General features: G+C 42.3%; 1 protein-coding gene across 1 annotated transcript in view; it reads left to right on the top strand.

Moving 5' to 3' along the window:
• faf1 (Fas (TNFRSF6) associated factor 1) overlaps positions 1 to 16,147 on the top strand; it is an 81,218-nt gene that overhangs the window by 816 nt on the left and 64,255 nt on the right. The window contains exons 2-7 of the mRNA XM_021604036.2: positions 1,542 to 1,610; positions 6,383 to 6,429; positions 10,083 to 10,318; positions 10,918 to 11,009; positions 11,217 to 11,308; positions 15,771 to 15,876. Coding sequence (XP_021459711.1) covers positions 1,542 to 1,610; positions 6,383 to 6,429; positions 10,083 to 10,318; positions 10,918 to 11,009; positions 11,217 to 11,308; positions 15,771 to 15,876 — 642 coding nt within the window. The remainder of the gene's footprint in view (positions 1 to 1,541; positions 1,611 to 6,382; positions 6,430 to 10,082; positions 10,319 to 10,917; positions 11,010 to 11,216; positions 11,309 to 15,770; positions 15,877 to 16,147) is intronic.

Below are 16,147 nucleotides of genomic sequence, written 5' to 3'. Positions count from 1 at the left end.
ACACAGTTTTAAGCTGTCAGTGCTACATGCACTCCTTTTTAGCTCCTCGTTAATCACATTAGGCTACATGGAGGTAAATAGTAATTCTGGAAAAACTTTCTTTCAATGTAGCACTAATACTAGCTTGAGCATAGTTGGTTGGTGCAATGTAAATACTTCTAGCCCACTGAAACATGTCGTTATACTGACAATGACCAGTCAGTCAAACCACCCAGTGATATACTGAGTGGAGGACCAGATTAATTTGGGTGGTTGATACCAGGTAAATTACAGTATCATTCAGTGTTATGGTATTGATAATGGCAATTTATGCGAGCAGTGTACTTTCAGCTCACTGTCCATTAGGAACATTTGGAATGTGTAACTTTTTGAAAGTCCGCTATAAACCCAATATCAATATATCAATCAATCAAATGTATTTATAAAGCCCATTTTACATCAGCAGATGTCACAAAGTGCTATACAGAAACCAGCCTATAACCCCAAACAGCAAGCAATGCAGATGTATGGTGGTTAGGAAAAACTCCCTAGAAAGGCAGGAACCTAGGAAGAAACCTAGAGGAACCAGGCTCTGAGGGGTGGCCAGTCCTCTTCTGGCTGTGCCGGGTGGATATTATTAGAGTATATGGGCATCAAGGCCAGATTGTTCTTCAAGATGTTCAGATATTCATAGATAACCAGCAGGGTCAAATAATAATCAGTGGTTGTAGAGGGTGCAACAGGTCAGTACCTCAGGAGAAAATGTCAGTTGGCTTTTCATAGCCAAGCATTCAGAGGTCGAGACAGCAGGTGCGGTAGAAAGTCGAAAACAGCAGATCTGGTACAAGGTAGCGTGTCTGGTGGAACTGGAGAAGGAGCACAACCAGGTGGACTGGGGACAGCCAAGAGTCATCAGGCCAGGTAGTCCGGAGGCATGGTCCCAGGGCTCATGTCCTCTGGGGGGGGGGGGGGGGGGGGAGCGAATTAGAGAGAGAATAATACAATTCACACAGGACACCAGATAATACAGGATAATTACACCAGATATAAGACTGACCCTAGCTCCCTGGCACATAGACTATTGCAGCATAGATACTGGAGGCTGAGACAGGGAGGTCGGGGGACACTGTGGCCCCGTCCGACGATACCCCCAGACAGGGCCAACCAGGCAGGATATAACCCCAACCACTTTTCCAAAGCACAGCCCCCACACCACTACAGGGATATCAACAAACCACCAACTTACTACCCTGAGACAAGGCTGAGTATAGCCCACAAATATCTCCTCCACCGCACGAGCCCAAGGGACAACAAACAAATCTGCTAAAACTCGTCAGTTTCTAAGAAGATGTCAAAGTTGGCCTTGGTTTATTTACCAGATGCTTTTATCCAAAGTGACTTAGGCTACAGAACAGGTCATAGTAGCAGATTCAGTATATGTTGCAGGATGCAAGAATCAAATCTATAATGCTGGTATTTTCGGTCAGCGTCATAAATGCTCAATTACACTTTCTATTGGTTATTGTGTTTTATGTACATGACCTCTTCTGTTTTTCTCACAGGCTTGCACTGGCATTGACAACATTGCAGAGGCAATCACGCTCTTAGAACTCAATAATTGGGATTTAGTGGTAAGTTCACACATCAGTAGGTCATACGAACCTGACATTTTCTTCTTTTAAATTGAAAATATATTATATACTTATTTTGCTATCAAAATTGTTAAACAACCTGGCCACTGTAGTGACTATAGCCTTTACCTCATTGGTCCCCAATCATAGCCGTGGGCCTATTTTCTTTTTTTTTCCCTGAACAGATGATCGGGGGCCAGAACAGAAACTAGTTTTCTATCCAATTGGCAAAGATTTCCATGCAAATATTCTGAAATCTGCATAAAAACAATGTTTTTTTCCCCATCAGATGTTTCCCTCAAATTTACTTTTTGTGCAAAAAAGGCTGTGTGACGACGCGGTGCACATAAAAATGTCTTTGGCAATTAAATTCTCATGTACCCAATTTTAAAAATAAATAATAATAATAATAATAATTTTAATGTGTTTTCATTATGTACTCAGCACTAAAAGAAACGTCCTCTCACTGTCAACTGCGTTTATTTTCAGCAAACTTAACGTGTAAATATTTGTATGAACATAAGAATCAACAACTGAGACATAAACTGAAGACAGACATGTGACTAACAGAAGGGGGGGGGGGGGGGGGGTTCAAAAGTAACATTCAGTGTCTGGTGTGGCCACCAGCTGCATTAAGTACTGCAGTGCATCTCCTCCTCATGGACTACACCAGATTTGCCAGTTCTTGCTGTGAGATGTTACCCCACTCTTCCACCAAGGAACCTGCAAGTTCCCGGACGTTTCTGGGGGGGGGGTGGCCCTCACCCTCCAATCCAACAGGTCCCAGACGTGCTCAATGGGATTGAGATCCGGGCTCTTTGCTGGCCATGGCAGAACACTGACATTCCTGTCTTGTAGGAAATCACGTACAGAACGAGCAGTATAGCTGGTGGCATTGTCATACTGGAGGGTCATGTCAGGATGAGCCTGCAGGAAGGGTACCACATGGAGGAGGAGGATGTCTTTGCTGTAATGCACAGCGTTGAGATTGCCTGCAATGACGACAAGCTCAGTCCGATGATGCTGTGACACACCGCGCCAGATCATGACGGACCCTCCACCTCCAAATCGATCCCGCTCCAGAGTACAGGCCTCGGTGTAACACTCATTCCTTCAACGATAAACGGGAATTAGACCATAACCCGGGTGAGACAAAACCGTGACTCATCATTGAAGATTTTTTGCCAGTCCTGTCTGGTCCAGCGACAGTGGGTTTGTGACGTTGTTGCCGGTGATGTCTGGTGGGGACCTGCCTTACAACAGGCCTACAAGCTCTCAGTCCAGCCTCTCTCAGCCTATTGCGGACAGTCTGAGCACCGATGGAGAGATTGTGCGTTCCTGGTTTATTTTGGGCAGTTGTTGTTGCCATCCTGTACCTGTCCTGCAGATGTGATGTTCGGATGTACCGATCCTGTGCAGGTGTTGTTACAGGTGGTCTGCCACTGCGAAGATGATCATCTGTCCGTCCTGCCTCTCTGTAGCGCTGTCTTAGGCATCTCACAGTACGGACATTGCAATTTATTGCCCTGGCCACATCTGTAGTCCTCATGCCTCCTTGCAACATGCCTAAGGCACATTCACACGCGGATGGCATGTGGGCTGTAGCCAACAGCTCGCAGATGCGGTGTGGGCATTGCCTACATAATGATTATGGTCAAAAGAGCAGGATTATTTTTATTTGTCAAACTGCAGCCAAGCATCAATCATCATGTCACCAGAGTAAGACCCTCAATTTATTGGAAAGGAGCATCAAGTGATTCACCTTGCACTTTCACCACCCTGTGAAGTTTATCATAATTTGTTTAATCTGTAACCAAATTACTGCATGCTTTCCCGAGTTGTTGTTGTTGGAGGACCACACAACGTATCATCGCAAGACTCCCAAGTTTACTATGATTTGATGGTTATTACAGTGCATTCAGAAAGTATTCAGACCCCTTGACGGTTTCCACATTTTGTTATGTTGCAACCTTATTCTAAAATTGATTTAATAAAAGAAAATCCTAATCAATCTATGCACAATACTCATTATGACAAAGTGAAAACAGTTGGAATTTTTGCACCTTTTTATTAAAAATATTTAAAAAACACCTTTATTTACATAAGTATTTAGACCCTTTTGCTATTGGACTTGAAATTGAGCTCAGGTGCATCCTGCTTCCATTGATCATCTTTAAGATGTTTCTTCAACTTGATTGGAGTCCATCTGTGGTAAATTCAATTGATTGGACATGATTTGGAAAGGCACACACCTGTCTATAAGGTCCCATATTTGACAGCGCATGTCATCGCAAAAACCAAGCCATGAGGTCAAAGACATGATTGTGTCGCGGCACAGATCTGGGGAAGTGTACCAAAAAAATTCTGCAGCATTGAATGTCCAAAAGAACACCGTGGCCTGCATCATTCTTAAATGGAAGAAGTTTGGAACCACCAAGACTCTTCCTGGATTTGGCTGCCCGGCAAACTGAGCAATCGGGGGAGAAGGGCCTTGATCAGGGAGGTGACCAAGAATCCGATGGTCACTGACAGAGCTCCAGAGTTCCTCTGTGGAGATGGGAGAACCTTCCAGAAGGACAACCATCTTTGCAACACTCCACAATCAGGCCTTTATGGTAGAGTTGCCAGATAGAAGCCACTCCTCAGTAAAAGGCTTGGAGCTTGTTAAAAGGCACATAAAGGACTCAGACCATGAGAAACAACATTCTCTGGTGTGATGAAACCAAGATTGAACTCTTTTACCTAAATGCCAAGCGTCACATCTGGAGGAAACTTGGCACCAGCTCTACGGTGAAGTGTGGTGGTGGCAGCATCATGCTGTGGGGATGTTTTTCAGGGACTGGGAGACCAGTCAGGATCGAGGGAAAGATGAATCCCGCAAAGTACAGAGAGATCATTGATGAAAACCTGCTCAGACCTCAGACTGGGGTGAAGGTTCCCCTTCCAACAGGACAACGACCCTGAGCACATAGCCACTCCTGCATTGAGTTGGCTTCGGGACAAGTCTCAATGTCCTTGAGTGGCCCAGCCAGAGCCTGGACTTGAACCCGATCAAACATCTGGAGAGATCTGAAAATGGCTGTGCAGCTATGCTCCCCATCTAACTTGGCAGAGCTTGAGAGGATCTGCAGAGAAGAATGGGAGGAACTCCCAATATACAGGTGTTCCAAGCTTGTAGTGTCATATCCAAGAAGACACGAGGCTGTAATTGCTGCCGAAGGTGCTTCAACAAAGTACTGAGTAAAGGGTCTGAATACTTATGTAAATGTCCTTCTTTTATTAGACATTTCCGCTGCCATTTCTCGCATAATGAATAATTCACAACTCTCTACTCCTGGCTTAGTCTACATGGTGAACCTGACCAAATCATACTACAGTACAACTGTGAGCACTGGTGCTTGCTAGTTACTTCAACTTGTAAGCCAATTCAAATGACCAATTAAGCAAAAAGCATAGCTGCTAAAAGCACACAGTATGTGATTTCATTACCTGTTTCAGTTTGCTTCCTATTTGAACTAAAATGCTACACTTATTACTGAGATGTATCGTCACCTTGATTGTGACATTTCAATCAACAATGCACCATCATTGCCATGTGTCTTCATTTATCAGTGAGACATCATTTGGGCTACCTACCACCCCTCTTTAACGGGCATATAAAGAAAGTCTTGTGTCAGCTTTGATTTCAAGTTTGAGATTCAAAGGAGCGGTATGAAACGGTTTTACTTTATTTCCACAATGTAACCCTTTATCATAGTGTGTGTTGGATGGGGTGGGCTATATTTAGCCGAGAGCTGTTCTTGTGCTGGCAGCTTTTCAAAGCAAGCAAGTAGAGCCTAAGCAGTGGTTAAACGCACCTGTAAATGTGATGACTTGCAGTTCCTTTTCGGTGCTGTTAGGTTGAGCAAAATGTACAAAAGAAACCTGTGTGTTGGGACAGGACAGCGAACAAAAGAAATCTGTGTGTTGGGACAGGACAGCGAACAAGTGTTAAATACTCAGTGGCCCTTTCTCATGGATTTGTGGCTTCACTAGTAGACCTACTTACAAACTTTTCTTAATATTTGCCAAGTTTTCACAATTACAATTTTCTCTGGTATTTTTGTCTATTTTTAAATATTTTCTGTTCATGTACTTTTTAGTTGATGGTACATTTTGCAATGTTTGGAAACACTGCTGGACATTTCCCAGTGTTCTAGAGCACTCATCTCAATAGGTCTCCTAACAATGGGCCAAAAATAAACTCATTGCGAGTATTGTCCTCTCGCTGCTCTGTGTACTCAACAGTTCCCCTAAATCAGTTTCACTGTTTAAAAAACTTTCTGAGGCCAACTACGTACTTCAACCTCCTTTCTCATCAATGATCTGTTCTCGTATGAATGTCATATCATCGTTTGGGCACCAGTGCCCCCTCATTTTCTTGCATTACGTTCCCTTTGCGTTGAGTCCAAATATGATAAAAATCAAATTGTTTTAACAGAAAAGAGTAGCCGATCAATGCATGCCTATACCTAATGTGTCTGACTATCATCCTACCTTAGTACACTAACATTCATTTCAGAATTATAGTTGCTGTAGAGAGACTCACAGCCACTCTTATGGCTACCAAAAGTTGCCTTTGAAATTCAAATGACTAGTTCTATTGGCAGGAACTGGCAGTAGATGGTTATGGGAACGTTTACTGTTGATTATCAGTGTTTGAACATGCATGCTCTCAAGAGTGTAATACTTTGCGACACCATTTTATTCCATGGTCTTTAATCTTTTTACAGGCAGCCATCAATGGTGTGATGCCACAAGAGAATGGGATCTTGCAAAGGTAATATGCCAGAAATGACTGTTGCATCTTCAGAAGTTAATCAAGTGTTCACTGTGCATTTTCTAAACATCCCCTCAAATGAATGTTTTGACCATATTGCAAAAATTAATATGTTAACCAAAATAGGAAGCACAACTTGTACACAGGAGGTAAGCATAAGGGAAAGGAAAGGGGGATACCTAGTCAGTTGTACAACTGAATGCATTCAACTGAAATGTCTCTTCCGCATTTAACCCAACCCCTCTGAATCATATGGCATAGTGTCATATGCAAAAATGCGTCGCCGTCAATGTGACGTTCTACCTGCTACACAGAAACAAACCAAAATCAACTTTATTTGTCATTTCAATTCACAAGCTAGAATACAAAACTACCATAGCACATGCCCACACCTGTGCTTACATGAAGAGCAAGGCCAATAACCTTGTTTTGTTGACCTGAATATCAATCAAATGTATTTATAAAGCCCTTCTTACATCAGCTGATGTCACAAAGTGCTGTACAGAAACACAGCCTAAAACCCCAAACGGCAAGCAATGCAGGTGTAGAAGCAGTGCAGAATTTTGTATGAATTTTTGCTAGAGGTTATAGAAATGTACTGTCTAGAACTCTCAGTGAAAGCACATTTTGGAGCAATGGTGGTTACTTGTTCATGCAAAATAATTTTTATCATTTTATAAAGTGCAGCTGTGGTCTCGTCTGTGTAGGCCTAGATGTCAAGAGCTAGGTTTTGTTATGTTTTAAAACGGCAATATTTTTTAAAATTTAACCTTTATTTAACCTGGAAGGGCTCATTGAGATTAAAATATATTTTTCAAGAGTGCCCTGGCCAATCGAATTGTAACCTTGTGGCCTGATGACGATTGAGGAGTTCAGAAGATTTAGGATACATGTAGTAATCAATGGCTACATCAGTCACTTGACCTCTTGAATATGTAGCTCTCGTTTTTGTACAAAGCCTATTGAGTAGGCACAAACTGACATGATGGAAAAAATCGTGATCATCAGTGCAGGAAATTGAGGCTTTGGATCTCATTTCCCCCACAAAGCTCAGTGTCATGTAGTTATTCAGTCAAGATTTGAACACCAAATTAGGCGGAAATCAAACAACCAGATTTGTAGCCCATAGCTGGTCAATATCAAGTGAAATACTGTGGGGGTGGTTATAGTTTGAAGTGATATTCAAAGTTGTAGGCTTGACATGGCTTTGAATTACTGCATTTCAGTGGTAGGCAGAAAAATAGAACTCTGATAGTATTTGGTATGCTCTTTGAGTAGAGTATCAACAGAAACAGAAGTGTTTTCATGTGAAAGAACATAGAGAGGAATATCTTCCCAAAAACTGGAATTAAAACGGCTCCTGAGAAAAACGCCTCTGAGGCATTGTGGCTCACGTTTTTTCTCAACGGTCAGTCCGAACTCCATGAATACACTGGGCTGAAGAACAAATACATTGACTGGGCACATTCTGTTAAACGGTTTATTTTGCGAGTTTCTGAAGACTTTGGGCATGAGGACATGGTTTCTTAAGGGCACACATAATTATGAATGGAGCCTGGCTGTGTGACTTGCAGTCAGCCCGTATACTGGCTGGCACCAGGCTGCTCTCGTAGGATGGCACTCCTCCTCAGTAAACGGCTCCATTGAGGTGACCGGAGCCAGCTGGAGGCCTGCTCTTAGCCCCAAGCCTGCCTCCTGACTAGGTGGAGAGCGACATCTAGATGTATGCCATGGAACAACCATTTGTATTATTTTTAACACTCATAATAGTCAACGATCCTCTGTATTAATGTGCCAAGTTTCAAATTGTAGCTTAGAATGCTTACAAAAACCTTCCATCACGTTGCAAGGGAAATGTATAGCCTACCGTCTAGGGTGAATTATGACTTTGCTTCTTTCATCCTGTTTAAGAAATTGCGTAGCATGTCCTCATTGTTAGACCATGTTATGGTTTCTTTGGTTGTCTACACCCCTGATGAGAGTACAACTCAAACACACCAACATCTTCTATGATGGATATGAATGACAATCAACTGTGTAACAGTTTTGCACCAAGATACTGAAACTGAAATATCAGTGCACTCTAGTTTTCTAATTTGTGTAGGTACAGGAAGTGTTTATTTGCGGTATTGGCTGTTATTTCACTCACTGAATTTACTCGCTAATGGTGAGTTACCTCAAACTGTCAGTTTGTTTTCTGTGTATATGTAAATGCTTACTGCATAGCTGATTATGACTTGATCTAATTTTCCTAACATCCATGCTTGTAGACTTCTTATTCTGTGGTTCTTAAGAGGTCATTATGCACCTGTGCAGATCTCTGTAGGACAGGTGTTTGTCCATGCAGACTTAGGCGGTTAGACCTTTGTATATGTCCAACAACAAGCCTCTGCTCTCCCTGAAACGTCATTTCCACCTGCCTATGACGGTAGGCCTAATTCTTGGCTGTGGGTTAATCCAAGCCTCACAAGTGGTTTCTGTGTACGGTATGTTGTTTTTATGCCATTATCATGGAGCATTGATCTCTAATGATTTCCTACGTGCCCTCAGAACCCCCAACGTCTTTAACCTTTTTGGTATTGTAATCAGGTTGGATAAATACAGCCTTTGTGCAAGACCCTGCTCTCCCTCCCAGCACGATATGTGCTGACCCACGAGGAAAAGAGAAGCGTCTTTGTCCGGGTTGGGAGAGAGAAAATACATTATTTACTGCCGTGTGGGACAGAGCCTCGAGGGAATTCAGGCCTTAGACATGGAGAGAGGCTGAGAAAAAAATATGTTTTGTGTCTCTGGCCTCTGCAGCAAAATAAGACTGAATTTGCTCTGTGGCAGACAATTCAGCATCTGCCCATATTATCCACTAAAGCCTGTTTACACTGACTCTGAAACTGTTTGTATTGCTGCTGAGAGGCTCTTGTTGCTGCCTCAGAAGGGGACTGTGGGTATTTTGTGGATTTTTAATATTTCTGTTCAGTGTTGCTTGTACCATTTGTGATCGGGAAGAAGCAAAAAGCATAATTCTTTTTTTAAATCATTTTCAAGCTATTTCAAAGGTTTAGCCCAGTTTTCAATGAGGTTCGGAGGGCTGGCCTGAATGTGTTAGTCTTTTACCCAAAACAAAACCAACATTTTTTGATGCTCTCTCACTGTCTAGCTTTCATTTCTGTGATTATTAGTTTGCTGGACACAGTCAAGAAACCTTATGAATGTAGGTCCTTTATCACTTCTGCACAGTTTCTATTTGGTTTTTAGGTTTTTTTAAAGTATGAGTTTTATTTTTTTGCTCAAACTACCCGTGGGCCGGATTGAACCCCTTGTTTGACACCCCTGCTTTAGCCTATTTAAGTGGACAATACTTTTTTTCCTGCAGTGGACAAAGTATTCAGAAACCCAGTAAAATCTAAATAGGCTAAATGTTTGAGTTTATTTAAATATTTTGCTTTGTTTTTGCATTTCAATGGTGTTGAGTAAAATTACACATGTAGGGTTTAGTCTGAGAATTACATTATTTTGGTGGTAGACTTTCTACCTTTATAGACACACTTAACTCTGTATACAATTCAATATGATATTGAACTGCACAACATGATGCTCCCTGTGTTGATGTTTTCTGAACCTCTGCCTACTGTCTGAACCCACAAAAACTTCCCCAGCGAGGTGTCTCAGGCCAACATCTATGGGCCTCACAACCAAGCAGCAACAGCAGAGGCAGCAGTGGCCCCACCAGCTACCTCATCGTCTTCCTCCTCTCCGCCATCCTCCTCCTCAGCCTTCTGCCCTGTCCTCCCCTCTCGACACATTGTGGAGCGGCAGCCGCGCATGCTCAACTTCCGGGTGGAGTACCGCCAGCGCACTGTGGAAGTGGTCGTAGAGGAGGGCAGCGCAGTTGGTGAGGAGATACACTACTCTTCATACTATGGTTCCTTCACTAATATTCCACTATGGGCCTACTCATCATTAATATGTTGTGAATGTCTTGTAATTAAAATTTATTACTGCCTTGATTTTGCTGGACCCCAGGAAGAGTAGCTGCTGCCTTGGCAGGAACTAATGGGGATCCGTAATAAATACAATACATCACACGCCCTTACTGCTTACTCAGAGAAAATGTGGGTGTTACAGATGTGGTGTTACTGAGAATCCAAAATATTGTGTGTTTCTGGTAAAAGGAGCGATGTTGGTCAATACAACACCTAGGTATAGTGCTTTCGTTTTTAGACTTTGAACCCTTTCTCAGAATCTACACCCTTGTACACAGTGTTGAAACTATTTATGTTGTGAAGATAAGGTAGTGGAAGTGTGTATTACAAATGTTTTACTCAAATGTAAATTGCTTTTAAAGGTGTGAACTTTCATTAATACACAGTGAATTTTGTACTTTGCTTTGAAAACACGTTTTCTCATCTATTACTGCCGTCTTACGGTGGGGATATGTCCAACTGCCAGTTCATAATTCTACAACTTGTTTCTTCCTTTTCTTGTTTGTAGGGGAAATCAAACATATTCTTGAGACAGAGCTTCAGGTCCCCATATCACAAATGCAGTTAAAGGGTTGGAAAAGTGGAGACGTATCTGACGTTGTGAGTATTTCTCTCAAAACAATTGTTTTGGTTAATGTAATACCTCTTGAAATGAGCATGTTTAAAGCATCTCTTTGCCACTTTTTTTTGTTTTCTCTTTTATTTTTCACATCGGATGAGGTTTCACAAATGTCACTCACACCCATCTAGTGGGGATGGATAAAGTACCACTTAGTATTATTTATTGGTCTGTCCCTGTGTCCTCAGACGGTTCTGCGAAGTTTACACTTGCCCAAGAACAACAGCCTGTATGTGCTCACCCCAGATATCGCCCCCACTGCCAGCACCAGCCAAAACAGGTACGTACCCAACTTGACTCCTCTTTTGTTTCCTGTTTTGAGTCACATTATCTTCAGCAAACAATTCCCAGCAGGTAACTGACACTGTTTACCCAATACCCTCCAGTACCTCAATATGCAGCTGCATTGATTGTTACACTGATTGTTACCCACATCAAAAGGACTGGTAAATCAACAGGACTGCACCACTTTGCCAACAAAGCCATTTTCATATGGGTTGAACACTAGGTGGCACTGTACACCTAGTAATTAAAAAAATAGTTTATGGAATATATGCCATGAATATTGTACAATAGCTTCCAATTTGAATATTTACAAAGATATTTGACCCTTGTGCACAGAAGTTATTTTGACATTTGAAGTGAAATCCTACTGAAATATTATTTGTATAATGTAAATAATGCTCTTTATTGCTGTATTTGTTGCTATTTCCAGTCTTTATTTTGTTGCTGAAAATATTATCTTCCTCTACAAATAGTAGAGCAGCCTTTTCACTTCTGTAATTTTGAGAGAAATTTGAAATTCAATGAGGAGGATCCATTAAGCCACTCTAGAAGGTCATTCTACCAAGCTTTATGAATCCAATGAGGCTTTAGCCACTTCTCCTTCTAAAATGTCATAATATTCATCATTGAGCTATAATCCTGTCACGAAGGCTGGTTTTGTCACTGATCTGATATTTCATCTGTATCAGCCAGGTTAAGTTCATACTAATAAGGAAATCCCACTCACTGTAATAATTATCTCTGGTGCATCTGCTCACCAGCATGGCAACACACCAATAAGGCTTGTCAATATTTGGTACGCTGTACACGTTCAATCTTTATCTGAGCATACTTTAGCAACATCCTATTCAGATTTCCCCGAATGTATAGCGAGAACGGTGTGAAAGGCACTAAGGCATTGCTCCTGTAATTGTTGATGAGCTGAAGTGCTGTTGGAGTGTGTCTGTTGTCGGTTGTAACAGGAGGGATGTGTCTGTGTAATTATCTGTGCTGATTAGGGAGGCTGTCGGGCCCAGAGGGGTTGCTGAGGAGATAGACACGTGGCACTGCCATGCATTATGAAGAGTCGCTCCGGTTCTACTAGCAGTCCTTGTGCACCGACGTGTGTCGGACAGGAGGACAACAGTCAATACAGCTGGTCTCATGTTTCTTCCCCCGTGTTCATCTCAGAACCCATTGAATCAAACGCAGAGAAACGGCCAGATACCGGCATGGGTCAAATATTGCAATGCCTTGTGTGGTTAGGGTTCTATAATATGTAGGGTGTTGATTTCCAAAAAGAGAGAACGCTGCTGCTGCCGTTGGCTGTGCTGCTTTGACAACCAGTAAGTAGAGGTTTGACTGTGTGTAGCAGGCAGCTAATGGCTATTTTCTAACTATGGCCACTATGGTCTCTTGGTGGTACAATTCTCTTAGTGCTATAGCTATCATTTTCAGTGTTAGGCGCTCATTATCCTCCATAAACTATTTTGGTAAGGGTGTGTGGCGACCCTGTTGTGATCTTTGCTGCTGGAAGAGGGTGACAGATCACACCGCTCAGAGGAGCAGGCCTCCTACAGGGAGGGCAGGCAAGCTGTTAGCACAGCGGCATTAAAAATAACCATTGCAGTGCATTCACAGAGCTGGAAGTCTGCTGCTGTCAGAGAGCTGCCATCCCACCGTTCTGACAAACCCTGTACTAATACCTGCTGAAACAGGGCACTACTAGCAGGGCTAGCTTGGGTACCACCTTTTTAAATCCCAGGGAACAACCAAGATGTACTGTAGCACTTCTGAGTTGTACTGAAGAGGGTTCATTCAAGCCTGCTTAGCTCTAATTGAAATGAAACTTTGTAGTAGGCAGCAAGCTGAAAAGACAATGAAATCAAGTACAAGTTGGAAATAATACGTAGGCCTAAATCGGAGGCCATATACAATTAGTATATGTCATTAACACTTTTTACTATTTATCTATTGCCTTCAGTTATGGAAGGCCATTATGTTTGGTGGCAATTTATTTATTCCAAAATAATCATATTGACTGCTTGCTGGAATAGACCTTCAGTATTTAGTACTTCACTAGGATGTTTGTGTATTACTATGCAAGGAGTACTTGTGTCCATATGTAATATACTCATTGCTTGAGTTTAAAATAACATTTTACCTCTGATTTAGTTCCTATTCCTTTGTAATAATTGGGAGAAGGTTCTGAACATGGGACATAACTTAACAAATAAAAGCCACAGTAGGCAATTACTTCAAAAGCACATCTCTGCACACCTAAACCAAACAGACTAATCAAATAGTTATCCATATCACCAGGCCCACTCAGTCAATCCTCTGTTTGATTTGAAATAAATTGGGAGGCTTTGGAGATTTCAGACAAGCGCTCCCTCCTCAAAGGTAGTTACCGAGATCCACTCCTGAGCCAAACAAACGTTTCCCGGTGTCTGTGTTGACTGACGGTTAATACAGGAGGGTATCTAGATGGAGCTAATCTCTTGCATAAATAATGTAGGGTGATTTTATATTTTAATGTGACTCATCTATTTCTGTTGCTTCCAGGAAGTGTTTTATTGAAGGTTATTTTAATTTGAACTCAATGTGAAATACAAATGGATTATTAGACGTTTGGTATTAATTTGCAGCGTCCCTCCCTCCCCAGTTTGTTATCCCCTCAGAGATACTGATGCCTCATGCTGGCTGGCAAAAATCTGTGGAAATTATTAACAATTAGTATGCTGGTTGGTCTTGAGACAAAATGGCAGACCAAGACATACCAGATCATGGGAGATTGCGTATTTGCCTATTATGTTGCAGGTCCAGAATGTGGAGGTAGGATGGTTATGCATGTCTGACTGTAGTTTGGCTTCTTTAGATCATACATCACAGATGAGATGGTCAATGTGTGTGGTGTTCTAACGTAAAGGGAAAAGTGTGTGTGTCTCTCTGGCAGGGCTATTTTAATAAAGTCTGTGTGTCTGCTCTGTGCCTGGGGACCCTCAGAGGCTTATCTCAGAATGAAACCAATCTGTCGAGACTGCTCCTCCCCTGCAAAACGGTTTATTTTTTTGTCTATAAAGTTAATTGACATTTTACTCAGAACACCTCATGCCGTGTCAAGTACTCCTGAGAGGACACGCACGGTGCCTCCATGTATAGAGGTCGCTGGCGCAAACGCTCAGACGCAGGACAGCCTGATGGGAGTGTAGGGAGAACGTCATGAGAGGAGCTGAAAGCACTTTGAGTCAATAGTAGGACCCCGGAAGCAAAGATATTAATTCTCCTCTATATATTTGCTTAGGTCTTTTATCTCAATACCACCAACTTGCTGGAAGCCAAATCGCTAACTAACAGAGGAGACAAATGCCTCACAGTATGGGCCGCATAGTCCGCTCACGTTCAGTCTTTACTGTGTGAAGCCATAAGTCCCCATATTATTATTATTATTATTATTATTATTATTATTATTATTGCTGTCTTCACAATGGCTTATGGTAATGCTACAACACAGCTACCCACTTTTCCCCTATGCTGTTTCGTCTGCCAGAATCAGTCAGGACTGTGTCTAAACAAATCATGCTGATATTAGCTTGCTCCCCTATGCGAGTCCCCTCTCCCCTGCCTGCCTCTCCCTGCTCAACCCATTACATATGCATCCAGTCCTTCCACACCACACATTTTCAATCTTCCCAGTTAGCTACAACAAACATTACATTTACATATTGATTTCGTAGTTTTAGTCAATGTAAATATGCTGTCATTACAGTAAATTTGAGCTTCTGTTAACATAAGCTCGTCCAGATCTGCACAGATTAAGGCAGTGATTGCATAATTAATGTGTGCTACATATTAATTCCGACTATCCTTTTCCTCCTCGCTTCGAGTTGAGCTCTGATTAACTGCCTGGCTTGGACTAAGCTTCCGATTCATATTCACGAACACAGACTGAGCGTTTGCTCAAACCGCTACTTAACCTCAACGTTTATTATAAGTGAAGCGTCCAAAACTTTAATCTCTCTGTGAAGCACACAGTGTCTTCCTGTACTGTACACATCCTCAGTCATTGCTCATAGCTGCAAGCTAGGGCCTAGAACTCTCCACTTGTCTGCCCTTAAAAACCACTCTGGCCCAATGTATAGGAGCAACTTTGAGAAAAATCAGTCTGACAAATCAATACATTGACTTGTCTGCCAGACGAGCAATGTTGAGGGGGCTGTGAACAGGTTGTGTAAGTGTGTGTGTGATGTCACTGCTGTGGCCCTGTGTCCTGACCACCACATGCGGTCTCAGGGAGCAGGCTAGCAGGCTGCTGAGCAGAAGAGGGACCCGGCACCAGGCCTGTCTGGACAGAGACGGAGGAGTGGGCACGAGCCCCAGGGGAGACACAGGGAGCCATCTCACTGCAGGGATAAGTGTCTGACTAGTCTCAGCTTGTTCTCCACTTGACTCTGTTTTATTTGTTCCTCCTTCTCCAGCGTTCTTCAGGAGTCATTAAATCAGAACTTCCTGCTTGTCATCAGCCACCGTGAAGCCCAGAGAGACTACAACCTCAACTTCCCTGGCAGCAGAACCATACAGGAGGTGGGTCTCCCTCTCTTCACATAATGTCCTGTCAGTGCTGAAAGTTCTTCAAGATATGGCCTACTTCCAGTAGGATAGTTGTAAGGTTTGATTGATATTACAGTTCTTATAAAACATAACTGCCATCACTGAGTAGGAACATTTTTTAATATTTGAATTGACTATACAACTCTAATAACCGCTAACTGCAATCAAAGTTTTGCTCAGCCATGTTGCTGCAATAAGAATTAATATCAATATTCTACATGAATGCTCAAATTTTACACACAGC

Source organism: Oncorhynchus mykiss, chromosome 5 (assembly GCF_013265735.2).
Source record: "Oncorhynchus mykiss isolate Arlee chromosome 5, USDA_OmykA_1.1, whole genome shotgun sequence".
Classification (NCBI taxonomy): domain Eukaryota; kingdom Metazoa; phylum Chordata; class Actinopteri; order Salmoniformes; family Salmonidae; genus Oncorhynchus; species Oncorhynchus mykiss.
Note: the sequence above shows the minus strand (reverse complement) of the source record. Positions and strands in the feature narration are given on the sequence as shown.